This window comes from Glandiceps talaboti, chromosome 8 (genome assembly GCF_964340395.1).
Source record: "Glandiceps talaboti chromosome 8, keGlaTala1.1, whole genome shotgun sequence".
Lineage (NCBI taxonomy): Eukaryota > Metazoa > Hemichordata > Enteropneusta > Spengelidae > Glandiceps > Glandiceps talaboti.
Genome location: NC_135556.1, coordinates 19,297,383 through 19,325,380, shown reverse-complemented (window position 1 = coordinate 19,325,380; position 27,998 = coordinate 19,297,383). Strand labels below are relative to the sequence as shown.

Sequence of the window (27,998 nt, the reverse complement as noted above, 5' to 3'; positions counted from 1 at the left end):
ATTGATGAATACAATGCTTTTTTGGACTCAAAAGCTAAAGCATGTCTGTGTTTGACTTGCACGGTTCAATTCAAATAACAGCAAGTATATACACTGTATATATTATAAGCGGTGTTGGAGGCTTACGCGATGCTAGAATCCCTTGGCCCACTGGATGTACAGTAGCGGTACGACGCATGCGCACGCCCTGTAACTCCTCCTTTATACAGAGAGGAGAGTTATGCTCTGTAACTCCAACTCAGTTACAGAATAGAATGTACTGCTGACACTGAGTAACTCGGCAGAGAGTATTTATGGGGAAAAAACTAAATATACCATTGTAGCACAGAAGAGAGTAACAGCGAAGTTACACCGGAGTACTTGTAGAGTTATGCTTGTGGGAAATTTGCTGGAACATAGAAATGGATAGACTTCTTCCTTCACCTGATGTACAGAAGAAACCTTTGATTAACTCGTAAGTTGAAAAATCATGGTGCTAGTCTCAAAAATTATAATATTTTTATTTTCAATTTCGATGGATGCAAAAGCTCATTATAGGGCAGGTAAATTTTTACATAAATATTATACCATCTCTGCTTGACCATGGATTTTGTATTACCACAGACAGCCCTATATACAAAACTAAGCTAAAATGTGAATCTTCACTCCATCTAAGTTTTTACGTGAACTTCACAGGGATTTGAACAGCAAACCCAATATCTGTTTTCCAGTTCAATATAAACCAGTTTTGAACTTAAATGGCTTCCAAATGTAGAATATGCCATTTAAACTGATAAATGCTTATGTAACATTATGTAAGGCCTAAAGAAAGCGTTGGTTCCAGTTACCGGACACCACCTAGTTGTCAACATGTTCACTGCCGAACCTAAACGTTTTTGACGTATTCGAAAAATAATTAAATAAAAAGGCGAACATTTTGAAGTCTCGAGAGAAATAGTACAGCTGTGGAACTGACAACAACTTAAAAAGACAATTTTAAACCGTGATTCCAATCTGTAATGGCTGTACATCTGATCACAGGAAACCAATAACACAGAGACCATATGGAAAACAACGGAAAACATAACTATCTGAAGTAGACACTCACACATAAAAAAATATACCCACCCTCACATATTCTAAAATTGAGCGTTTTTTAGGGCCATTAGTTGACGTCTGACATATCACAAATTCTGACGTACGACACGCTATAAATAGTCATATGTACACTGATCACACTGACATTTGTGATTAAATAATGGGTTTTCATCAAAGCACTTATACCGACGGCCAACGACGGTCCCCTCGTTAATGAGGTATTCATGTGCAAATTTGTAGTCGACGTAAACCATGATACAACGATACAGACTTATTAATCTATTGACAATATTTAAGGTCATTGAATTGGATTGAATTTTATTGGGTAAAAATGTATACAAGTACATATTAAAATACAAGGTATACAAATAACAGAGGATAACACATAAAAAGTATTTTTTTTAAACACTTATTTCCACTGTGGTCCTCATTGGGATATTCAAAATGCCATGACAACAGATATAGCCATGTTCATTGGATGTTTACCAAAATCTAATCAGTTTTTGCTATTAGCATATGGAAGATGCATAGCAAATTTCATTATAATTGAGCCAGCCGTTTTTTAAGAAAATGATGACACAAACACGCACACATACACACTCATATGGACAGATGGATGGACGGATGGACAGACAGACAGACAGACAGACAGACAGACAGACAGACAGACAGACAGACAGACAGAAAGACAGAAAGACAGAAAGACAGGTAGGTAGGTAGGCAGACAGACAGCCAGACATCGCCATTTCAATACCTCCCCTTATGGGAGGTAAAAATTAAACATTCATACCATGAAGCAATGTAACAACTTTGCATTGTGATAACTGCCATGGCAGCCAACGTAGTTCATTATTATTCAGGTCTCTATAGACTTCCTTCAACTCATGAATATGCGTTTTTCCATGCATAAGCTGTGGCACTGTACGGTCGGGAACAGCTGGCAGCAAGTCGCAACGGCGATCTGAGGCACAGCCCGTTGTCTGGAAAAGATGCTTCCCTTATCTTCCTGTAATACACCACATTATTGTTTGATCATCTCAATGAACACTGAACTGATTATAGTCGATATGATCTTGACAAGTGTTCAACAAATTGGAATTTAAAGGGAAGTTGACATTTTGATAGTTATTGTTAATTACCTGGAAAATTTTTAGAAGGATTTTATTGACGGCCGCGATTACCAATGGGTTGTGTATGTGCATGTTTAGTTTCGACTTTGTATACATATATACCAAACATCTACATTCAAGCCTTTTTCATCAAATGTCGAACCCATAAACCAGAACAATCGTGATGTTACTCTTTTTTTTAAACAGTGAAACCTTTGAAGAATCAGCAGCAGATAGGAGACGTCGATGGTGGTCTATTCGACTGATGTCCTCAACTATATTCGTAGGAAGTCTTGATTTTTCTATAGTTATCACATCAATATGGTCGTACCTGCAGAGTGTTAGTATGACTTAATTTGTCTTGTGTTATCATCAATAGTCTTCACGCCAGTATATGGTAAATCATAGCCCCTCTACCAACTTGATGGAGGGTCTATGAGTAAACCTTATTACTATGTACACACGTCTGTACGACCACAGGGAGCAGGAATAATAATATTTGCGAATCTGCCGTTTTCTTTGTATTTTTCGATTTTTACTTCTTTTTTCTACTTTATAACTCGAAACAAAGGCAACACTAAAAATGACTAGTGTGTTTTATTTTCACTACTTTATCTCTTATCTTTATCTATTATCTGTTATCAGCTAATTCATTACGTGTACACAAACGTGTACACACACACACACACACACACACTGGGTGTTAATGGTCTTATGCAAACCCCTCTGTCAACATTACACTGTGCATCTGTTATGGGGAAAGAGGAAACTCTGTTCCTGACCACAGGGTAAAGGACGAATATCTCCTACCATTATGACTGTCTTACTAGCTTTGGATTAATTAGTAGATTCCTCAACAAACTCACAGGCTATTTGGCCAATTAACACATTACACAGTGAGTGTAAACATCTACTGATCTGACAAAAGGAAGTACACTTAAAAATTAGTAAACGCTGAACAGACAGTAAAAGTAGATAAATTAAATACAAATAAAACTGCAGATTGTCATTATTGTTGCCCCTATGGTACGAGTGGACCCACCTCAGCCTCATGCTTATCTGTCAAGTTTTCTGACCTATCCTAAAAGTACAGGGCTTATCCTTTTGACCAATTACTAACTTCTATAAACATACCAGTATCATCTATATACTTGCAGTAGTCAGTGTTGAGATAAGTGAGTCTGTCTGTCTGTCTGTCTGTCTGTCTGTCCCTCTCTCTCTCTCTCTCTCTCTCTCTCTCTCTCTCTCTCTCTCTCTCTCTCTCTCTCTCTCTCTCTCTACCACCAATTATGCAAACAAAATAATTCAAAATCAGAGCTACATCATCACGTGTTGTACAACACAGGCGCTTTGGTCTACTCAATGTAATACAGTACTGTATTGTATTGTATTTGAAGCATGATATTGTTATACGTACCAGCTTTAAATTTGGCTGAGGGCACAAGTCCATACATTGTTGTCGAAATATAAAATACATGTTTATCCTGTGTTAATTGACGTAAATAATTCATTTCCCTTCTCAGATCACAGACATAACAGATACAGCCTTTCTCGGGTGGTTGTTAGCCGCATTCGGCATCGGACAGTTTGTTTCTGCGCCATTGTTAGGGCTTTGCAGTAATCATTTGACGGCAAAGTGGCCAGTAATTTTTACGCTTGTGCTTGGAGTATGTGCAAATATCCTGTACGTATATGCAGGGGCATTTCCTTCGAAGAATGGTGTAGTGTTAATAGTGGCCCGACTCTTCTTAGGAATTCGTGGAGGTGAGAAACGTCTGATTATCGAAAACGTAGCCTGTTCACAGCGTTAACCTTGACTCCGATAGCTGTGAGAAGACGCCAGCTATGGAAGTCACATCAGCGCCGTAAAAAGGCTACTGAGGATGGAACGGGATGGAGTGATTACATTTTAGGGGAGGCAGCAGGTCCTCTCCAATAATCGTGCTATTCTTGTAACACAGCTATTACTGTACACCACATTTCAAGAAAAATTGAAAGAGGATACTTTGTTCAAATAATTACGGGGGGGGGGGGTCAAACACCGTCTTTTCCATACAATATTAGGGACTGGTCAGCTTCTTTGGCCCGGGGGTGGATTGGTAGAGGGGTGACCTTGGTATTGAAATTGACGGGGGATGGGGGTGGGGTGGGGTCATCCTTTAAAATTTTGGATGGATGGGGGTCTTATGTTTTGGATTTAGATGGAAGAAAAATCCGTTTCTACAGTGGCATGACCTTGTTTGAACTATTGTATTTGTTCTTGTCCCTGTTTCTTACCTATATTCTTTGATATTATTTCGCCTGGTATGACGTTCAAACGTAACCAACCACACTAGTTACAGAATATGTCATGTAAATACACGGCTGTTCGGTCAATGCTCCACATATATTGGACTTTTGGGCAAAAGTTTAAATTTCCTTGATGGTAATCTTAGAAAGTTCATTTGATAGTTTATAAAATAAATTGTTCTACTCTTCAGTATGAAGGGATTAATACGCATTGTATACTTTCTATTTCGGACACTACATGTTATCGACTACAAATCACCACATCCCATCAGATTCCATTTTCTATTATACATAGTAATCATAGTATGTATGAGTACCTAAAGTTCTCTAACATGCCAGTGACTTTAGTAAATCTACAATAGTCAGGCACTATACCAATGTTACGGACACTACCTGGCCCATTTTTATGTTCCATGCGAAACTTATTTAATACTTAGCTTTTTGAGACTGTGAAATCTTACTAAAAATTGCCTTAATAGAGTAAAAAAACTTCAGATCTGCTAAGATAGATTTTTTTCATGTTCCTTAGGTAACCTTGCTGTTGCCAGATCGTATGTATCCGGAGCAACAGCTCTGAAGGAGAGGACGTCCGCTATGGCAAATCTAGCTACAGTGCAGACACTCGGGCTTATGATTGGACCAGGTACAAATGTATATACAAAACATGCGTTGTTTTAGGGTAATTGGTGGTGCTAAATCCCTCTCAAATGTCTTCCAAGCGAAATTTTGAGATTTCAAAGTTACCCACAAAATTTGCATATAATTAACATACATTTTCCAATCTTTGGCAATTTCAGATACTTTTTGGAGCAAGCTATCATGGGAAAATTCAACACGGCGGCCATATTGAATCTTTTGATAACCTTGCTTCGGTTGTGTGGACTTTTAGAGTACTATTCATTGTGATTGGGCTACAAACAATTGCACGAGAGTGTGCAGTTTTAGAGTCACGTTCATAACGATTGCGATGGCCACAGAGATTTGTACGAGAGTGTGCAGTTTTAGAGTCGTGTTCATAACGATTGTGATCGGGCTACAGAGAATGCACTACATTGTATAGTGGAGAGTTTTGGATTACTCTTCAAAATGGTCGCATAATATCGCTCAAAAGAAAAGTAATTAGTAATTTAGAGTGTCTGTTGTCAAAGTGACCTGGTGACAAACGTACTATTATACTATATCCTTTATTGATCTTGTATTTTAGTTATCCAGACAGAATTTACATCAGTAAAGTAGATAGTAAAATGTCTAGTGCTCAAGTCACGTGGCTGATACGACCAAAGTACTAATACATGTACATGTGATTAATCCTATCTTTTAGTTATCCAGACAGCTTTTACACCAGTGGGTGAGACAGGAATTCGATGGGATGCCATTAAACTAACACTGAACATGTACACGATACCTGCCTTCCTTGGTGTTCTACTTGGATTCGTCACCATAGTCTTAATGCTGGTCGTGTTCAAGTCCTATCGCGTACCTGACACAGTGGATGTTGATAACAATGGTAATTAAACTATTAATTCATCTACCAAAATATTGAAAAACGTTATTGCCTATAGAAGAATGGTCAGATATCATTTTTACTTGGATAAATCTTTCGACAACGCCTATAGAGTGCATCAAGTAGGGACTTCAGTGTATCTTGGGGGTCAAACAAAAATTAATAAATCTTAAATTGCATTCGTCAATACAATCAGTTTCACTTTTGTTGACAACCCAAACGGGCTTTGCAATGTAGTGTATCTTGAAATTCAACAAAAAGCTAATACATTGTCAACTAGTAGTTAGAACTTTACATGGAAGGCGCCTACACTGTTTAAAAGTGACACAAGCTTAAATTAGCTTTTTACCCTTGTAAATCTTTTCTGTGTTAGAGCTTTTAATGTTAGAAAAACACAAAATATTTAAGCAAAAAATACCCCCCCCCCCAACGCATTGAAGAGTTTATTGTTGTCATGAGCAGATTCCACCCCAAAAATAGTATTGTGATCAGTGAATCAATCAGTGAATCAATCGGTGAATCAATCAGTGAATCAATCAATCAATCAATCAATCAATCAATCAATCAATCAATCAATCAATCAATCAATCAATCAATCAATCAATCAATCAAAGTACCTACCAATTGATAAGTCAAAGTCCACAACTCTTAGCTTTCCCGTTATACTAGTATCTTGTAATATGAATAATGTTTGTACGTGTTATCAATCCAAACCAGGTAATACAAACATTGATGAAGTTGATGGAGAGGTTGACAAATTGGCAGCCCTCGCCTCTATTTTCGCCTTCTTTGTATTCATGTTTGCGTTGTCAAACATCGAAACGTAAGTAATAACATATTTGAAGAAAAGAAACATTAGTTTTGGTGCTCATATCACTTATACTGAACGGTAGCCATATCTGTACTTAAAATCAAATGTATTTACTGCATAACAAAAATAGTGTAATACATACACACTCCATTCAAGTCTCTACCGATTATCAGATGCAAGCTATCTTTTGAGGCCTTGACCTTTGACCTTGACCTATAGGTATACCATCAAAATTAAGCTATTATTTGCATATTGCATTTAATATGTGCGGCTATTTCTTTTATATCATGTCTATAGATAATACTGAACCAGATAAACATACACATGCATTATTTTGGTACTCATTTTTACTCAATGGCAGCCATACTTATAGTGAACCATGATGTTTTACTGCATAACTTAAACACTTTAATACTTAGAGACTACATTTAAGTGTCTACCCTATATTGCCAGGTTTAAACTTTCTTTTGAGACATTGACCTTTGGCCTTGACCTGGATCTTTACGTTCAATTACCGAAATTCAGCAATTTTCTGCATTATCACAGACACTTTGTAGTATTTATTCGTTGCCACCATTTTAAAAATCAGGTCTCCATTCACTCAAATAGATGTAATGTATTTTAGAGGGACTGTGTTTTCTACGAAGACTTGTTCTGTTATTATAACATACTTAGTAACATTATTTCTATTAAAGTAAAAACTAAACTTTGTCTTTAAATTTTTGCAGAATCGCTGTGCCCCTTACAATGACAATGTACGCTTGGACACGTAAAGAGGCTGTTTTGTATAGCGGTATCATATTGAGTGCTGGGGCTATACTCGCAATTGTTATGTTTAGAGTGGCAAATGTTCTTTCAAAAAGGTAATTAATGTAAATGTCATGTAAGAAAGATTTTCATTATTCAAATCGTTTGTCTACTCTTATTTTATTGTATTATGTTTTTGAGGGAGGCAGAACGAGAGAGCGAGAGAGAGAGAGAGGGGGGGTGAGTCTACAATCAAACATCGACAAGAAGTGTCTTGTACATATATTGGAGAACTTGGTTGATTTTTGACAAGATGTATCTTTAAAATAAATAGTTTGTTATTTCATAACTCTTAGACATGGACATTACAATGTAATACAAGTGGTCAACAGTCTGTAAACTTGACGGCTGGATGTTATGTCCATGTCACATGTTTCTAGTTGTTGAGCAGTTTTTGCACTGTATGTCGCCAGAAATGGTGTCTTAGAACAATTTCCTTTGAATGAGGAATACAGAGTTATTCACTTATAGCCTGCAATATTCAGACCAATAATCTGATGACGTATTCTGAATTAAATCTTCCTTTGTTGCGTTGTAGTTTTATCGAAAATCTGTAATAACAGAAATGACAGATTCTGACTTTCATTTTAGTATACAAAACACCATATTCATTAGCCTTGAATATTATACCAGGAAACTCGATATATTTTAACATGATTGTAAAATATTACATTTCTTAGGCTTCTTATTCCATATAATATATTTTGTATGATAATGTACAGGTATGATGAACGTAATGTATGGGTGGTCGGAGTTATTTTGTTTTTATTTGGCTGTATATTTCTGACACCAATGCCTTGGACATCGGATTATCCACCTAGACCTGAGTGTAAGTTTTTTGAGAAAAAAATCACCTTTATAATAGCCGTATTGTGCACGTTACTTATTGTCGTATATTTACACTGTAAAACGATTTGTAAAGAGTTCCTTCTCAAAAAGGTCTTAGTGTGTGAATAGTAATATTCGGTCAAATTAAAGTTGGCACCATTTGACATGAAAGGGGAAAACGGAAAAATGCAGTGTCTGCACGAAAGAAGGAATAATTTGGTTCTACTAATACAACCTTATATACAACTCAATATAGCGAAGTAAAACATTTTCATGGTTTTCCACAATCATTTGTAGTATCCATATCAAGTGCAAAAGTATCATGTTTCAATAGGGAACTTGCAATCCAAACTGAGCATGCTCAGACGCAAAGGACTATCGGATTATCTGTGGTTATCGTAATACCTAATCTGGAGCTACTGATAAAATAAACCTCCCACAATGGTCAGGGTAACTATGAATTGATTATTTGTGGTTACAAACAATGTATCAACATTGTTTACAATACTAATTTATCAGTATTTATTATCACATTTCCCATGATGCAACACTCAACATGGCGGGTTTGCAAGTTCCCTATTGTTTTAATCGTTTATCTGTCTTTGCAAATGAACAGAAGACAGATAAACGAGTAGACCTTTACACTTGATATGAATGTTATGAGTGCGACAAATGCAGATATTGATTTACTTCAGTGTTAAGGGTTGTACTGTGGTCCATGAGGCCTTATCTGTATTGCCACGATGTTATTTGTCAGTCGATCTGTCTGTCTTTCTCTGGGTCTTGCTGTTTTCTCTATCTATCTATCTATCTATCTATCTATCTATCTATCTATCTATCTATCTATCTATCTATCTATCTATCTATCTATCTATCTATCTATCTATCTATCTATCTATCTATCTATCTACCTACCTACCTACCTACCTACCTACCTACCTACCTACCTACCTATCTATCTATCTATCTATCTATCTATCTATCTATCTATCTATCTATCTATCTATCTATCTATCTATCTATCTATCTATCTATCTATCTATGTATGTATATGCCTGCCTGCCTGCCTGCCTGCCTGCCTGTCTGTCTGCTAGTCTGTCTGTCTGCTAGTCTGTCTACCTGCCTGATTGACTGCCTGTCTGCAACCTGTTTGCCATGTGTTTGTAAGTCTATTCATCCATTTCATTCAATGTTTATCGCAGATCTTGTCAATACTACAAACTTTGACCTTATTCCGACCGACTGTGGAGCAGATGGATGTGGTTGTTACTTCGACTGGTGTACTTCGACACATAAAATCTATCTATCACAGTACCTTGTGGCAATAACATTTGTGTTTGTTGGTTATCCCGTTTCTATAGTCATGAACTTCACCATCTTTTCGAAAATCTTAGGACCAAAACCACAGGTAATTTATATCCAATTCATCAATCCATTCCCTTTCAAATTTACTAACTAAACCATGTGTTCCATTGTATTCATTGCTAGCACAGGTATGATAATGTAAACTGGTGTCTTCAAAGGACGTCCTGTAGTGAGACAAACTATTAATTCACAAGTCACAATTCTATTATTTATGTTATGAGATATTGGGTCTCCCTAACTCATTTCCTCTTTTCAGCTATAATTAGTCAAGAAAATTGAACAATGTGGACAGGACAGTATTAGAATATCAATATGAGAATCAGAAATATTTATTCATCCCACTAGAAGAAATTAAAATGACAGTTCATACAAATAAAAAACACGAACCAGAACACAAAAACATTATGCATTGTAGAATGGTAAACACAAATCCACAAAATTAAAAAAAATAGTGAACCTGTGTTGCTTTGCCCTGATCCATGTTTAACCGCAGCAGCCGGGGTTAACGTGGTAAACTTCGTTTTTTTAAAGTTTGTTTTACTCATTTTATATTCTTTATTTGATCAATGCAGGGTCTTTACATGGGTTTCATAACAGCAGCGGGTAGCCTAGCAAGAATACTTGGACCCATCTTTGCTGGTCAATTCTACGCTAACTTTGGACCAACGTGGACATTTTTTGGTGTATCAAGTGCATTGATTGTAACACTTATCCTTATAGCTGTCACCTATAGTAGACTTATTCCATTTGTAGACCGTCAGAGACATATGTTGGAACTTTCAAGACTGAAATCTTGAGTCGTAACTATGGTGATATCAATAAATCTGGATGACGTCAGTACTTTAATATTGATGTTTATAATTATAATATTTGCTATTTATTCATGTTCGTCAAAAATTGCTTAGGCAGTGGCTGACTAAAAAACAATTTACCTTGTAGACTTTATTGAACATGTGTGTATCAACAAATTAAAATAAAGTGGAACGTTCATATTTCACTATTGTCAGTTGCTACATGGTATTGTTGTAATTCAAAATGATTTTATGACTTGCCAATCTGTACGTCTTAGTGACCACATTGAGGTTACTTTAAACCAATTCATACTAATTATATATTATAATTTATACATGATGGATGCCCATCTGTAATATCTTCCACAATATGATGGTTTTTGAAGGATGTATTTCATTTGGCATACCGATATCAATACATGTATTGTGTTATCATGTCATTACTGGTGGTATTTTGAAGTTTTGCAATGTTGCGCTGTTTTCGTATGCAGGGATCTGTCATTTTATGCTGTATGTATGTGAATTAAATGGTCATAGTTGGTGATGTATAAAAAGGTTTGTAAATACATCACTTGTCAATAAAGTCTATCTATTTTTTCATTTACTATTCGTTAAAAAGTTCTCGCTATCGTGTGCCGTGATTCTTATCCCGAGACTCCAAAAACGATACGTCTTAGCCTGTAAAAACGTGTAGTTGAAATTAACGAATTAAATTATTCTACGAATCTTAATAGCTCAATACTATAACGTAGTCTCCTCGGCCTCACAGGCTGGGCTACAGTCTCGTCACACACTGATGAAGGATATCGCGACCTTTGACCTTTAATGTATCACATGACATAAGCTTTACGTCACCTGACTGAATTTGTTCGGGAACGTGTCGAGACCAACAGGATCAAGAAGGCGACTGTATCCATCGCACCACCACAGGTGAGTATCCTGATGTGGCTTACAACTTACAACACAGATTGTCTGTGTGAAATACGGAACTTTCTTTCATGAATTTGAATTGACATTCTGTAGAGTCAGAGCTGCTTTGGACCACGATTTGTGACACCAGCTCTCCCGTGTTCTTTTCCTTGAAATGCATGCAAATCACTCACATATACGCATATATTAACGCCGCGGCACAGACCTTGAGTATATATGATCAGACTATAGTATTTCGTGCAGATACACAAGGACTGCACACAAAACATTACGTAATCACACCCACCTTTATAATATGCCGCAGTCCGATTCATGGATTGTACTTTAAAAACTTGTCTTGATAAAAAGGCAACTGACCATATTTTCACCACCACCACCACCACCACCACCACCACCACCACCACCACCACCACCACCTCACATATACTACTACCACACTCGACCCATCAAAGCCACCACCATAACCAAGCCACTACTATATACTACTACTACTACTACTACTACTACTACTACTAGTACTACTACTACTACTACTACCACTACCACTACTACTACTACTACTACTACCCACCACCACCACCACCACTACTACTACTACTACTACTACTACTACCCACCACCACCACCACCATCATCATCACCACTAAAACCTCCACTGCTAGCACCGCAAACTATCACTACCATCACCTCTATCACCACTACAAATATATCACAGAAATACCACCACTACCACCTTCGTACCACCACCTATAACATCATCACATTGCACAGTTGTATATGCACAACATCAAGTTTATACTGTTCTCTATTCACTAGATTGTTATCCGTGTCGAAAGATGGCTGAAGCTTTGGACGTCTGGGGTGACATACACAAATACATTATTACACAGGCACTCATTACTGCATGTAAACTACGTCTATTTGACAACATGAAGGACAACAAAGTGTCCTCCAGTGACCTTGCTAAACAAGTTGATGGGGACGAGACAGCCTTGAAACACGTGCTCTATGCACTTGCCAGCATGGGTTACCTATCAGTGCACAGGGACCAAGACGGGGAGCTTTTTACAAACACCGATAAGGCTAATAAATATCTGGTGACATCAAGTCCATCGAGTTTACTCCCAGTCGCTCTTTCGCGCGAGAAAAGCTACGTCATGTTCGGAAACATGATGGATGCAGTGAAAGAAGGGAAGCTTCTTAAACTGAGTGCAGGCGATCGTTTTCGGGAGATGGCAGACGATCAACAGAAACGTACAGGGTTTCTTCAGAGCATGGATTCCATGGTGAAGAATTTTCGCGCGCCCGTTTTGATGAGTTCTTTCGACTTCAGTGATTATGTCACTGTTTGTGACCTTGGTGGATGTACAGGTGGACTGTCTTATAGTCTCGCGGCAGCTTATCCAAATATGAAAATTATTGTCTTGGATCTACCTAATGTTGTTTCAGGAGCCGAGCAATACCGACCAGCACACGGTTGCGAGAACGTCACTTTTCAGGCATCCGATATGCTCAAAGATGAGTTGCCCAAAGTTGATATGTTTCTACTAGCGAGTATAATACATGATTGGCCCATGGATAAAGTCCATTTGATTCTAAACCGTGTGTTCGAGGCACTCAATCCAGGGGGCGCTGTTGTCATCGTTGAGACACTATTCGATGAGAAAAGAGAAGAATCTAATTCTGAATCTCACTTGTTTTCGTTGCATATGTCTATGCTGGGAGGTGGAAAACAGTGGTCGGGCTTGGAATTGAAGGAATGTCTGACTGGACATGGCTTCACAGATGTAAAAATACACAAGTCTGATCTCGTGTATGGTGTAGTCATGGCAACGAAGAAATAGGAGGGCCCGAATCGAAAGGGGGGGGGGAGTAGGATAAATTAGCGCTTTCTTTGCTCTGTGTGTAGCGTTTTGATAAAATGTTCCAGCACAAAGCTAATGAAACACTTTTACATGGAATTAACGCCAGATTCTGTTATACTTTGATACAATTTAATACGATAGTTGTACTATAGTTCATATATTTTATTGAGTTTATTATTTTAGTGATTACTAATACACGGAATAGAATGGGGGTTAGCTTATACGTGATTACAAATACGTGGAATAGGAGTTAGCTTATATAATACGCAGGTACAGATAAATTGAATTTGTGAAATTTTCCACTGTGGCCATCCGCGCGGAAGCATTAAAAGAATCCCCACTTTATGTCTGTGTTCTTTCTTGAATGTACACATTTTACTGTTTACGTCTGTAGGCAATGTCGATTTTTTTTGGTCTCAAGCCTCTTTACGCCCGGTGTTTACGGCGTGCCGTTTAATAGTGGCACTTCGTTTATCTGTGTGGTATGAGATACCACTAGCGCCGCAAACGTGCTATTAAACTAGCCACTCGCAAAATCGCAAAATGTGAATAGGCGATTGGCGAGAACTTTTGGTGATACAATCGTTTGAATACATCCGAAGATGTATTTACCGACGCCGTACTCTCAAAAACCTGAAGATATCAAACAGCGCCCTCTTGTGGCTATACTATTTTGAAAAGTCAGAATATTTACGGATCAACGCTTTTCCAGAACAATTATGAATTTACTTCAATGTATACGTAACGAATGAAGGTGATTATTATACGGGGGCATTTCAATACCTATTTCTAACCAGTTAGTATAGAAAAGTTACTTATTGTAAAAAAAATGAGTTAGTTCCTGATACTTCGTGTTAGTTCGTGCGTCGTAAATTATTGATAAAAAGATGATGCAATATAGGTGAATATACTGTAAGATAACTTTATTCCAACTCCAAAGGTTTACTAAAACGGATGTCATAATGGCGGAGAGAATAAAAAAATCGTTAAAAAATTCCCGTTGCTCATTCGTCTGAAGTGAACCGTACAACTCGTGGGGGGGGGGGGGTGTATCATCTGTATCATCTCAGGTTATTCAGGAGAAAACAAGTGTCATGTGTTTAAAAAATGTGAGTGCCGTGACCAGGACTCGAACCTGGGTTATTGCGGCCACAACGCAATGTACTAACCTCTATACGATCACGGCGAGCTAAGCACCTCACTGAAGATTATAATAACACAAAATGTATATATTCTTGACTGTGTGAATATGGATTAAAATATCTGTTATGATACATTTATACGGATGAGCATTACTCCAGGAAATAAAGTTGTTTTCTTAAAACTTTGGATTCTGGAGAGTGATTTCATGATTCCTTATATCACATAAATTTCGTTTGGTTGCCAAGAATCACCAAATTGAAACTCTTTTCAAGTTCACGTCTATTCTTTCAGTGGTGCTTCATGGGTCTTAGCATAATGTGAATATTTATTAGATGAACAATGAATATTCATGATTTTCTGAAGGAAATATGCTCTTCATATAATGTGGTGTAACACTGCCAGAACCATAGAAATGAAACAATAGTTTCAATTTCAAATTAGCGTTTTTATCTTGGTATCTTGCGAAAATTATAATTATAATGTGAAATCATGAAATTACTCCACAACCAAAAATTTATGAAAATACATTTACCATTATTTCGTAGAGTGTCGTTCCCCTTTAAATGCCAGGGTATCAATCCCAGACTCTCACAATACTGTTATCTTATCAATGGATCCATATAGGAGTAAACATAATTATTTTGTTTTGTTCATAGTTGTGCCAGATAACTGGCACACTTTCACACTTAACCAAGGCCTTAGTTGTAAACATTTTCTTAGTATATCCAAGTGTACTAGCTAGATGGATGTGAAAATCATTTTTTTCCTTTGGGTATATGTTCTTTCATTCCAGATATTCTCTTCTTACATAACGGGAAACACATAATGAATAAAAAATAAATACACAGTATTTCATAACGACAAATGACTCCCTGCTGACAAGACATTGCTCTCATCAATCCTATTTTTCTTCACGGTAATGACTATTTCAGGTTTAGTTTGGAAATGAAAGTTCAGATAGAGCTGCACTTTTTCAGCCATGATATTTGTGTACTCAGGGGTCCGCCTATACAGTTTTGAACGCAAGGAACTTACCATAATGTGATGTTGTGAAAATAAACAAGCAAATCATTTCATCAAAATTTAAAAAATGAAATTGAATCTGTACATAATTACCAACAAAACTGTCAAAAACGAACTTAAATTGAAGTTGTAGGGTTTCTAGAAGGAAACCAGCCAAGGACAGATGTCGTGCTAACCTCTATGACTCCCGTGACATCGGCCATCATGTATCAGTACACCGTTCGCCCAGTGTCATCATTTTGATGCTAAACTTTTGTTGATCACGAAGAGATTGGTTACTAATGACATGATGTCTGTTGTCTTAGAACGTATTTCTAACTTTATAAGACTCTTAAAACTGACATTTAGAGTCAAATAATCTACTTTCTTCGTCAGGATGTACCTCTTATGTGAACATAAGTCAAAATGGTGCGCAATTTCTCCTGTAAATAAATCAACACCGGACGTAGATTCCATGATAAAATTAAACACTTTTACCTGGATGGAAATAAATCGATGTCGACGAATCGTGGGCTGTATATAAAGGAATAAATAATAAGACGATTAGATGTTGATCAACAAGTTGATCGATGTAGTTGCCAGATTGACAGGAATGCGGTGCAAAATTACAGATATCGTATGACATAGGGCGGATATACATCTAACACCTGGTCTTGTGCATACCAGAATCACGAGGAGTTTACCTTACAGTGCCCAGGGACAAAGTTGTACAAAAACCCGTCAAAAAAACTTTGCCATACGAAATAGATATTTAAAACATGACTAATTATATTGAATTGTTTTGTGTTTTTGTATTTGTTGCGTTGTGACAAATATATGTATCTACGCAACATCCCATCGACATGTTAGCAAACACAAACATCTTTGAGAGTCGCTGTGTACAAACGTGAAAGAAAAGTCTTAGATGACATTCAATCGATTCACACAAAACACACAGTTCTTTTCTGTGTTAACTATGCATTACAAGTTAATTGTGTAATCGCTGTGCATTGATCGCCTCCGTAGGGCGACAGACCCGAGTCACCTCGGTCATTACGTAGACTTTAGTGTACATGGAACACTGGCGAGTCTGTGTATAAAACTGGCCACCCCATTAGTGACAACAAGTCCGTTTTAAGTTTTAAGCAGAGAGGGTGTTTCACTGATTAGGGGTTAAGTAACAGTACAGTTATGAGCGAGAAGTGGGCTCAGAAGACAGGGAAGGTAAATCCCACAGATTTGAGCGACGAGACCGATTTTGGTAACACCAAGAAGGGAAACTTAGTTCTACCGGATCCCGAATTGAAAATACACCGGGACACACAAAATGAGCTGTTCGGACGAAAGAGCAATTGCGCGGGGGTTTTTATGACCGGTTTCATTGATGACTGTGGTATTTCTGGAGTAAAATTTGTCATCGGCGCTTCAGTCGTCCCACTAAGAAGGTAAGTATACTTTGTGTTCATTCAAGGCCATGAATAATGTACTCTGAGAGAAGGTAACATATGTTTTAAAACATTGTTACTTCATGCACAGACATGCTTCATGTAACTTTGTTGTCTTTTTTATTCAATGATTGTTACACAACTTGTTCATCAGCCAGTAAAGAGTAAACACCTTGTGACGTCTATCCAGGATTGTTCTACATTTCCCTCCAAAAATACAGTGGCTGTAAATTAATTTGAAACGAAATGTCGTCTGGCTCAACAATAATCGTTCTAACCTTTATCTTCTTGCTCCACAAAAATCTATACACAATGCTCGTTTTCATCCCCAAGTGTTCCAAAAGTCTTACCAAGATTGCTACATTTTGTGTACAGAGCTACCACTACAATCTGCAAATTGCAAATTGTCACGGATTAATACTCATATTGGCGCCAAATCATATGTATCCATAGATAGTAAACAATTATAGAACAGGGCTGTAGTGAGCTGAGTAGACAGGCTACTTGCATTGTAAAAATCATATTCATTGTAACAACTTATGCTTTTCAGGCATGCCAATATCAAAATGTAACAATTGTACTCTTTTGTACTTCAATTTTTGTCGTGTCAGACAATAAACTGTAGCATGTGCAATGTTTGTAAAATGTAACAATATTTAGTATTGGGTGTTTGACGAACCAGACGACAATTATTTCAGCTTTAACAAGTTTCAATTGTAAAAAAAAAGATACGAAAGAACGCTTGATTCATCAAGTAAATAATCTCAGATACGAACATGACCATTACGCTGAGAAAGGTTTCCTCTCCAGTGTCTATGAAAATGGCGTTTATTTTATGAAAACAAGTTTGGGGAGGGGTAATTTCCATTGAAGGTAAGCTACACAAATCACAAGGACCCATTCGTCTTGTGACCCCAGGCAAAAGTGGTAATTTGAGGAGATAAATACGTTCATTGTAAAGACTTTGAATGACTTATACTCTAGATGTAAGATTTACAATGAAGTGCTTACGGAGTTTTGGAAATCGATAATTAAGTTTAGCCAGCCCCCAAACAGTTCTACATCCCGCCGGCAAATTTGCATTCTTTGCATATCATATAAAATGAATGCTGCAGCAGGCAAAGTTCCAATCTAAGCTTGCAAACACATCATATAAAAACTATAAAGAATAAATCCAGGCCAAATCATTGCAACACGTATGATTTTCGAAAAGTTGTTTATGGGACGTGGTTAAATTGAGAGGGATTGGCTCATACACACAGTTACACATAAATTATGTTTGCTCATTGAAAGTAAATTACTGCATGGCATGGTCACTTTTAAAGAAGGTTCGCAGTAAAGTTTCTATAACTAAATGATCGAAAACTTTGGAAAACGATATCACAAAAAAACAGCTGGTTTTGTTACACCTAAATTTTACTGCCTCAAAGTGTCGTCACTACAGTCGTAACTGTCTTACTAGTACATCGTATTACAGGCATAGGTGAAAACACGTGAGAGAAGAGCTCCCACTATCAAAGAATCCACCGCACGTCACCGTTGTATTCAAATTCCAACCCATCTTTCTGTTGTTCCACTTCAAAGGGTAGGAAAATCTTTAATGGACGTTGTCATTTTTTTCTTTGCCAATTAACTTTCACTTACATACATAAAAGAAAGGTCGTGGGAAATATGTCCCCGGAAAGAATGTTTCGATTTCCAATAATTTGAATATGCAGCTGCAGACATACAATGAAACTGTCCGTCCGTTCGTACAGCTATAGCGAAGAAAAGACTGTATTAAGATGCAATGTACATGGACTTTTTGTAAGGTATTAAAATACAGAAAGGCACCCAGGAATTAAATAACGATGTTATTAAAAGCATGAAGAAAGGCGGGAAATATCGATTGCTGAAACAATCTGAGGAATAGCTACGTCTTAAATCCCAGACTGTTTAAACCCAAGTTAAAGGCCCCATCTCCGGTTAGGATTAAATTCTTGTTTTTAAATCCGGTTGTTTGTTGGCAGAGCTGTTAAAAATTTGTCCAGACAAAATATTGATCCCACGTAATCCTTATTAAGATACACTAATGCGATGACCTGGCACTGAAACATGGCCCTTTAAATGCCAGAGATTCTCAGGTTCTCACATCGGTGTAATTTTATTAGTGGAGTCACTTTAATGACTACTATGGAATTACGGTCTTATAAGCCAAAACAACGACTAATCTTCTCAACATTTTTCTGTAGCTCTGCTAAACAACTTTTTTTCACACGCGCAAATTTTAATCGTAACAGAGAGGTACAGAATGTGAGATACAAGACGAGTGTAGAAGTAAACATTAACTGTTTACTTTTAGTTCCAAATTTGTTTGGCCTGTTCTAACTTTTTCTAGAAATAAAACGAACAAACGTCATTCGTTAGCATGACTTGCATTAATGGTTGGAATTCGTTGGAATTCACCGAATAAAAAAATCGATGAGAAGGACTCATTCCGAAGAGTTTCAAAGCAGCAAAATAACTAAAACCTCAGTGCCTAGTACTATTAACGTTCACCCTTCTTCATATGGTTGCTATATTTTTTTACTTTATTTTAAGGGTTTCTTGTACAAAAATAAATATGAAATTTTCTTTGAAATTCCCTAAACCCAAATATGGCACAAGGTAGACTGGAATAATTGTCTTATATACTTTAATATTACATTTTCCTCATCATAGCAACGTTTATTTTCATTACAATTTTTTTACATACACAGTTAAAAAGGATTTTTTGACTGTCCGACGGAATTCTCGGAATATTTGTTGATACGTGTATCTATATAATGAATGATAATTGATGATTGACACTGTGAACAATCAAACTTCCACGACTACCCAAGTAAACATAAAAAGAATTCAAATGTCATGAGTCACTTCAAGTAATCGATTGTCTAATCAGTAGGAAAATAAGAAACGTCGTTATGACGCATATGTTAATGAAATGTTTCCTATTTGAGTGGCTGTTGAAGAAAAAATACGATCACGTGACTGTGAACCTCAGACCATGGATGTATACCGGGAGAGAAACGTTGTATATCTCCCCTAATGCATCTATGCTCAGACCACCAAACAATGATGGTCTGAGGGTGAACTTCACACAAAAGAAAACCTTAGACCGCTAATACTAAAAAGAAGAGAGAAAACAAATCGTCATGCACGTTCTGTTACCTTGGAAAGATGCATATGCGTTATTTGCTCCACAGACCCCTGTGGTGACCTATGACATTGTTAAGCATGGAATGAATTTTGATTGAAACACGTAATGGTATATTGCATGCATCTTATCTTGGTTCACTGTCGGATACTACACATATTGAGAATATTGCAGATTGCCAGAGGTATTAACAGCGAATGGGATTGCAAAATAGTGTAAAATCCTTGAGCTTATATATTTTAGTGTAGTTGAATTGAGAGACTCTTTCTCCCTCACACAATACAGTGTACAGTCACTAATCCCATCCACATTGCTCCATGCATTGTCGTATTGGAACAAAGTGCAGTGGTGTTGTGTTGTCTGAATACTTCTGCTTACGTAAAGTGTCCTTTTACATCTGGCTTAGTACACCCCTGTGACTTTATACAACTGTACACTGTGAATTCAACAGAATAAGGCGATGTGATACCATTGTTTGATGGTAGTGAAGGTGCCTCGCTTATAGACTAACACAAGTCCCTTGGGAAATTTTTTCATTGGCGTATTCATCAAATGTTTTGAGTTTGTTATTTGGTTTTAGTTTTATAAAGGAGCATCTCCTCAACTTGAGTAAATTCTCAGTTATTAGTACTAACAGTCTCTCAAAGGGTTCGCGTTCACCCTACTACTTCGCAGTCACTAGCTCATCAGGTTAATATATTTTCACACACAGTTACGTTTTAGAAAAAAAATGTTTTATTTTCAAATAAAGAATTACAAAAAGTCCGGAGACTTGAGCAAGTCTACCTTGCCACTGCAATCTCAAAATATGCTCTTTTGAAAGATGGTTTATCGGCACGGTGAACTGTGTGTTTTACCCCTAGCCCAGAGACTTGGTTACCTGGCATGACATATTGGCAAACTACAGTCAACATGGTCATGTCAGATAACCAAGGCACTAGGTAAGTTTTAACCCCCCCCCCTCCCCAGTGTGAAGTTGAAATCATGACCGAATAAAAGAAATTCAAAATTTGTTAAAAGAGTGATCTATGTTTTTAGTGTCAAGTAGCAGCAGTATTCATTTTTACTTCAACTCAGTTTATGAAGTACTTCTTGGATTTGAGTACGTCAATGGTTCGCTTTCACGATTTATGAACAATACAAAACAGACATGTTGGTCAAGTTGAGTATACATTCCATGAGACAAACGTCACAAATACTAAACAGTGCAGTGAAGTACATTCTCGCAAACCATAGTTATTATTTCTATCACTACATTTCGAAATAAAACTATAGGGAGGCTCGTTTAAGAACGTTGCCGTACAACGGGCCGTGGTTTGCGACGATGAGTGAAGTATGGAACTTACAAACCGTGCACACATCTGACCTACAATACACACAGTGTTATGATACATGTACATGTACTTGAACTAGTGATAACAGATTCAAACCCCTTTCACTCAGTTTTGCAAAACATAAATCACTCAAACAATTCTGACACCTGTCCTTTCCTTGATGAGCAATGATTACAAATTATACCACAACGAATGTGACTAAATATGATTATTTCTTTAAGGGGTGAAATTTATTTATGATGTAATATTGTTTTTTCGACAGAAGATGGACTTTGATGACATCACAAATTATCTACCCTAATCTAAGTCTTGACAATTAAGTACAAAGAGCGTCTAGACAGAGAGTCTGTTGGGTATCTGTGATGTCAATGCAATGATTTTCCCATAAACCTTTGCAGGAAATCCACCAAAATGTCTGAACACACACATTCAGTGCAGTGTAGCTTCTTTATCAGACTTCAAAGTTGATTGCGTTACCGAGGTTCTACTGTATCACCCCAAAATACTATTTATGTCAGTTGATATTAATACATTCAAGTGTACTAAAGGTAGAAATATGCCTAATTTGACTTTATATTGAAATATGTTGTATGCCCATACAGAACTCTATGGCTGCTCGTTTTGTTGGCCGGCGTTGGAATTATGTCTTACCAGGTATGGGAAAGAATAACGTACTTTGCATCAGCTCCAATGAATGTCAACGTCGAAATAAACTACGTACAAAACCTAACATTTCCTGCCATCGCTATATGCAACTTTAATATGTACAGGTGGGTAAACACCCAGGATGGTTAAATTTATGTATGTATGAATGTCAGTATGTCAGTATGTCAGTATGTATGTATGTCAGTATGTATGTCAGTATGTCAGTATGTCAGTATGTCAGTATGTATGTATGTATGTATGTATGTATGTATGTATGTATGTATGTATGTATGTATGTATGTATGTATTGTATGTATGTATGTATGTGTGTGTGTATGTATGTATGGATGTATGGATGTATGGATGTATGTGCGTATATATGTGTGTGTGTGTGTGTGTGTCTGTCTGTATGTATGTATGTATGTATGTATGTATGTATGTATGTATGTATGTATGTATGTATGTATGTATGTCTCTGTCTGTACGTACGTACGTACGTACGTGTGCGTGCATGAGTGATGAGTGGGTGAGTACGAGTGAGTGAGTGAGTGAATACAAGTGAGTGAGTGAGTGAGTAAGTAAGTGAGTGAGTAAGTGAGTGAGTGAGTGAGTGAGTGAGTGAGTGAGTGAGTGAATGAATACAAGTGAGTGAGTGAGTGAGTGAGTGAGTGAGTGAGTGAGTGAATACAAGTGAGTGAGTGAGTGAGTGAGTGAGTGAGTGAATGAATGAATGAATGAATGAGTGAGCGTGTCTGCCTACCTGTCTATGTGTATAATTCATATTAATGTTTCAATGGATGAGACTTAAACCAGAAACATTACATTTTTTCTTCAGGAAGTCAGTGACGGACTTTTACAATGTGACTGACCTTATAACTAGTATGTACGGTACATTTGATCCCGATTTCACCGGCATCGACTTCACAGGAACAGATAATGATGCGTTTTACATCACGTCAGCACACCAATTACATGAGATGATTCTAGGGTAAGTATTCATAATATTCAATCACAAGACACTCGTACACAAATATAACCACTACCTGTACGAGCCTTGCTTTGCAAGCATATAGCGATATAATCTGGCGATGATTTTGATGAATGGCATATTGAAAGAAGCGGAAAAGAGGCTGGGGGGATTATGACGGTAAGGTAGCAGAGAGTGGAAAAGTAGAGATAAAAGATATGAGAAGAAGTAGTTTTGATTTTAATTTCAGCCCAAAAAGGGTTACCAGAACAGTAGTTTGTATATATGTACGTAAGATTTGTCCATAACATGTAAATTAGCGCACTTGTTGCTTGCATACTGGGTCCAAGGTTCAAGACTTTCCGATGTTCATCGAAGTTATACTGTTCATTTGCATAAAAAGACTTTAAAAAAATAACCAAACAGCAGTTTGAGGCAATGTAATCACTCCCATTGCCACCTATCAGTTTAAGTGGACATTTTTTGAAAACTCAATAGTAACGAGTTTAAATTACTAACAGGGCAAGTTGGATAGAGAACTGAATACAGTATATAGTGGAGTGAGTCACAGATCCAACGAGCAAACAGGCCTGGGCTAGCTTGAGGAAAACTAATATAGTCAAAATCATAATGTAATAATGATTAAATTATTCTTACAATTGTAGACCCACTTGGCAAAGGGGTGCCCTTTCACTTGATGCTTTTCAAACGATTATGACGGATTTCGGTGCCTGTTATGCTTTCAACACTGGTAATGATTCGTACGGAGTGAGAACAGTAGATAACACAGGTAAGCCATCCAGAATGTACTGACAGTATGTACTGTGTATTATTATACAATACTTTCAATTCTTTACACATTAAAACCGAGAGTTAAGCCCCATCCTAATACTGTAATTGAAAGTACTTTTTTATACATTCTTTTATCCGCCTTGTTTATGTCACGATGAAGCCTGTACAGTATGATTGCCTGTCCATATCACATTGACATCTTCTCTAGCCTCGAATCCCAGTGATTGTGGATTTTGAATTTTGATTTCCAGTTTTAACGAATTCAAACTCACCATCCCCGTGGATATCAGGCTATATCTTCCCACACACAAATATTATAACATGTAGTCAGGCAGTAATTTTAGGCATTTCACTCAAACCAGGTCACATTGATCGGTTGTTGGGGCAACGTGGTTTTAAATATGATAAGATAGATAGATATCATGATGTCATCTTTTTGACGATACGTTCACCTTCTAACAAGATAATACCCGTTTGTATAACTTACAGGGACTTCGTATGGACTTTCTATGTATTTAGACAGCCAGGAACATGACTACAACGTTGGAGCACGAAACGGGGCTGGTTTTCAAATCGTGTTGTACGAACAGGGTGATGTCCCACTTGTAACGGATTTAGGGTTTGCTCTGGCAGCTGGACAGGAAATACGAGTGGGCGTCGAAGTTACAAGTGTAAGAAGTGATAGTAATGAGAGAGAGAGAGAGAGAGAGAGAGAGAGAGAGAGAGAGAGAGAGAGAGAGAGAGAGAGAGAGAGAGAGAGAGAGAGAGAGAGAGAGAGAGAGAGACTGACAAAACTGTAGTTATAGCATGGCGGGTGTAATGTTTTTAATTATTTCCCTTGTTTATGTTTAGATTCAATAATTGTAAGGCTGATCGGGTCGTGAAAAAACAACAAAAACATGTAAATAAAGCCACCCTAAACACTCAGTCAATATCAAACTTACATCCTTCTTCTTTAAAAAAATCAATTACAGATCACAAATCTACCACCACCACATGGAATATGTCACAGTAAAGAATTACAGTACTACAGTAAATACTCCAAGAATGCATGTCGGCTGGAGTGTTTGACAGACTATGTTGTCAATATTTGTGGCTGTCGATCATACTTCATGCCAGGTGAGAATGCTTACTTCTCTGTTGATTTGATTTCGTGTGTGTGTGTGTGTGTGTGTGTGTGTGTGTGTGTGTGTGTGTGTGTGTGTTATTTATCTTTCTTGTGTGATATAGCAAGCAGCTGCAGGTATGTTGTAAATTGTGCGCTTGAATAACTCATATAGTAGTTTAATTATTGAACTTTTGACTTTAATACAGGTCCTGCAAGAATGTGCGATCCATCAGAGATATACTACTGCGTGGAAAATGCCTCTCGTGAGTACAATATATATTTATTAGGCTACGAAGATGAATTAAGGAAATCATTCATTTGTGATAAAGAGAATGCTGAAATTCGAACATGAATCACTGATATATGGTACCTTTTTTTCCATCTAACATAATACTACAATAGCCATACACTATAATACAACCAGTACAGTGACGTCATGTAATTATAAATGCAAGGAAATATGATAATTTTCTTCACGTGACTTATTTTGGACCAATCACTGTGAAGTTTGAAATTGCCATTTTATAATGATGATAATAATAAGTTGTGGTCTTCTTTTCCGCCTACAGATCAGTTTGTTGAGAATAGTACATCATGTGACTGTCCAATTCCCTGTAACCGGGTTATTTACAAAGCAAACTTATCACATGCAAAGTTCCCATCTACGGTGTATTCAAACTTTCTTAGTGGTGCGTTTGGTATGTCTGCCTCCTACTTTGAGTAAGTGAAAATATTATTTAATTTGTTGGACAAATCATCCAATATCAAAGCCTTTCATTATTTACTTTGTCAGTTTTATTACATCGTCATAAACCACAGCCTCTTTTACGGCACCATCGCAGTGTTGTAGAAGAAATGCCAGTTTTGGTTTGCGAGCATGATTTACTATTGATTACGTGGAAATTGAAATGTCTTACCCCACGTGTGCTATCCTTACATTCTACTTCTATGTACGTAATGCTCTCCGGGGAATTTAGAAAGTTATACTGAGCCTTTGTACCGATATAGGTATGTGCCAGGGATAATAATTGTATAGTGCTATGATCACGACATCCATTATGAGAGACACTATATATGCAATTTGATTTAAAAGATTCGAAATTACATTTATTTAAAAAAAATGATACATGTTTGTTAATATCTCGCCAAAATTTCATTCGCGTAATATTATCAAGACATTTACTGATTCATGCATAATGATCAAATTATCTTTATTACTGTACATAGCAGCCGATTGAAAATTTTAGGCCCAGAATAGTTGAATAATATAATTTAACATGGAAGCGGTTAAGCAAAATTTATTGTAAAATGTGTGTGTGAGAGAGAGAGAGTGAGAGAGAGAGGGAGAGGGGGAGTGAGAGAGAGAGAGAGAGAGAGAGAGAGCGAGAGAGAGAGAGAGAGAGAGAGGGAGAGAGAGAGAGAGAGAGAGAGTGTGTGTGTGTGTGTGTGTGTGTGTGTGTGTGTGTGTGTGTGTGTGTGTGTGTGAAATACGTGTTTGTTTACTCTTACCAAATTTAACTAGACGATAGCCAGGATTCGAAACAACTTCATTACATGGATATTAGTTTTTAGATGACGAATGAACGGATAATAAATTTACATTAAACTTTTGTGGTCTACTTATTAGGTCAAATATTGGAAAAGTGGACATTTTCTTCCAAGAACTGAGCATACATGAAATCAAGCAACAGAAAGCATATGATGTCTTCGGACTTTTGTGTAGGTATCAATAAGTTGTATTTCTAAAATTTAACACAGAGATACATTTCTCCATGTGAGCCACAGTGCTATCATACATGCAATTGTGTGTTTGTACATAATTCGACATTATGTGAATTTTTCTATTGGTGTGATTATGTCTACCATGGTAGGAGAAGCCATGTTTCTACGTCAACATCCTAATGCCAGTTACTAAATTAATATGTCAATATTACTTTGGAAAACAAGCTATCAGCAAACTAAAACTGTTGCTGTTTACCGTGGTAGTTTATACCTCTTTATAGTGGTCTGAGATTACACCGGGTGGGTGATAGCAATGCCTCTGTTGTACAAATATAGTCATCCTGTAATCAAGACAGTGTAAACAATGAATGGTGTAGAACATGTATTACCACGTGACAAAAATTCACTATCAGAGACAGTATCTTACGATTAGTGTAATTACATCAACATCAACATTGCGCAATAGTAGTTTTAGTTTGTGTCTGTCTTGCCCACCGAAAGTTGACTTTCCATTGTTGTTTTATCGAAATGTACAACTTCTATGCATTCGATTAAAGTCTTCACAAACGGTTAGTTTATATAAAAAAAAACTGATTATATTTGTTTTTGATTGTTATTTAGGTGACATTGGTGGTTCTCTTGGCCTTTGGCTTGGAGGCAGTATTCTGACCGTTATTGAAATTTTGGACATCGTTTTCAAAGGCTGTTGCAATAAAATGTGGCACTGAAGAGAAACAGAGGCTGCCTACATTCAGATAAAAGTTATAGTGTTTATATTTTATAAGATATATTAGATTCTTTCTAGAAAATGAAAACAAGAAAAAAAAAACAAGAAAAATTACAGTTTCCGATTAATGTCTGTCATATACTCTAGATATAATTTGTTTGAAGGTTTATCTATTGTTGTGATTGTTAGGCTGTACGGTGCGCCGTGATGGGGTGCCCTCACATATCGAAGAGGAGGCCGGTGAGGGCGGAATGACACAACGTACCTTTCAGTCAACATGATTGTGTGATCATTGTGTTTAAATAGGACTTTTATACGTACTTTTAACGCATAAATACAGAACAAGTCGATCACTTTGACAACCAATAGATGTAGTACAGACGAAATGTACACTGATTTGGAACGAGAAGCAAGTAGATAAAAAACAAACAGATTAGAAGAGGTGTTTTGAAAGTTTTAACGTAGGAATTTTTATGAGCTGTGACATTTACAGATTTTTTTAATGGATAAAAGAAAGTTTTCAAAACATATCTACCATTGTCCATGTGTGTGTATGTTTTTT

General features: G+C 37.0%; 3 protein-coding genes and 1 non-coding gene across 4 annotated transcripts; 3 read left to right on the top strand and 1 right to left on the bottom strand.

Moving 5' to 3' along the window:
• The first annotated feature begins 401 nt into the window (after nt 1–401).
• LOC144439308 (major facilitator superfamily domain-containing protein 8-like) lies at nt 402–10,587 on the top strand. Its single transcript, XM_078128588.1, has 10 exons — nt 402–454; nt 2,394–2,526; nt 3,710–3,950; nt 5,005–5,118; nt 5,797–5,982; nt 6,697–6,802; nt 7,519–7,653; nt 8,320–8,426; nt 9,628–9,833; nt 10,363–10,587. Exons 1-10 carry the CDS (start codon nt 402–404, stop codon nt 10,585–10,587), a joined length of 1,506 nt encoding a protein of 501 aa, XP_077984714.1.
• A 1,760-nt stretch (nt 10,588–12,347) lies between these two features.
• LOC144439307 (putative bifunctional dTTP/UTP pyrophosphatase/methyltransferase protein) lies at nt 12,348–13,355 on the top strand. Its single transcript, XM_078128587.1, has one exon. It carries the CDS (start codon nt 12,348–12,350, stop codon nt 13,353–13,355), a length of 1,008 nt encoding a protein of 335 aa, XP_077984713.1.
• Nucleotides 13,356–14,490: 1,135 nt separating this feature from the next.
• Trnah-gug (transfer RNA histidin (anticodon GUG)) lies at nt 14,491–14,562 on the bottom strand. Its single transcript has one exon. It is a non-coding gene; the product is annotated as a tRNA-His (tRNA).
• Nucleotides 14,563–16,712: 2,150 nt separating this feature from the next.
• On the top strand, nt 16,713–27,437 carry LOC144439306 (acid-sensing ion channel 1C-like). The gene is made up of 10 exons (XM_078128586.1): nt 16,713–16,966; nt 22,078–22,245; nt 22,956–23,108; nt 23,753–23,877; nt 24,369–24,550; nt 24,854–24,998; nt 25,194–25,250; nt 25,557–25,707; nt 26,615–26,706; nt 27,331–27,437. Exons 1-10 carry the CDS (start codon nt 16,713–16,715, stop codon nt 27,435–27,437), a joined length of 1,434 nt encoding a protein of 477 aa, XP_077984712.1.
• The last annotated feature ends 561 nt before the right edge of the window (nt 27,438–27,998 follow it).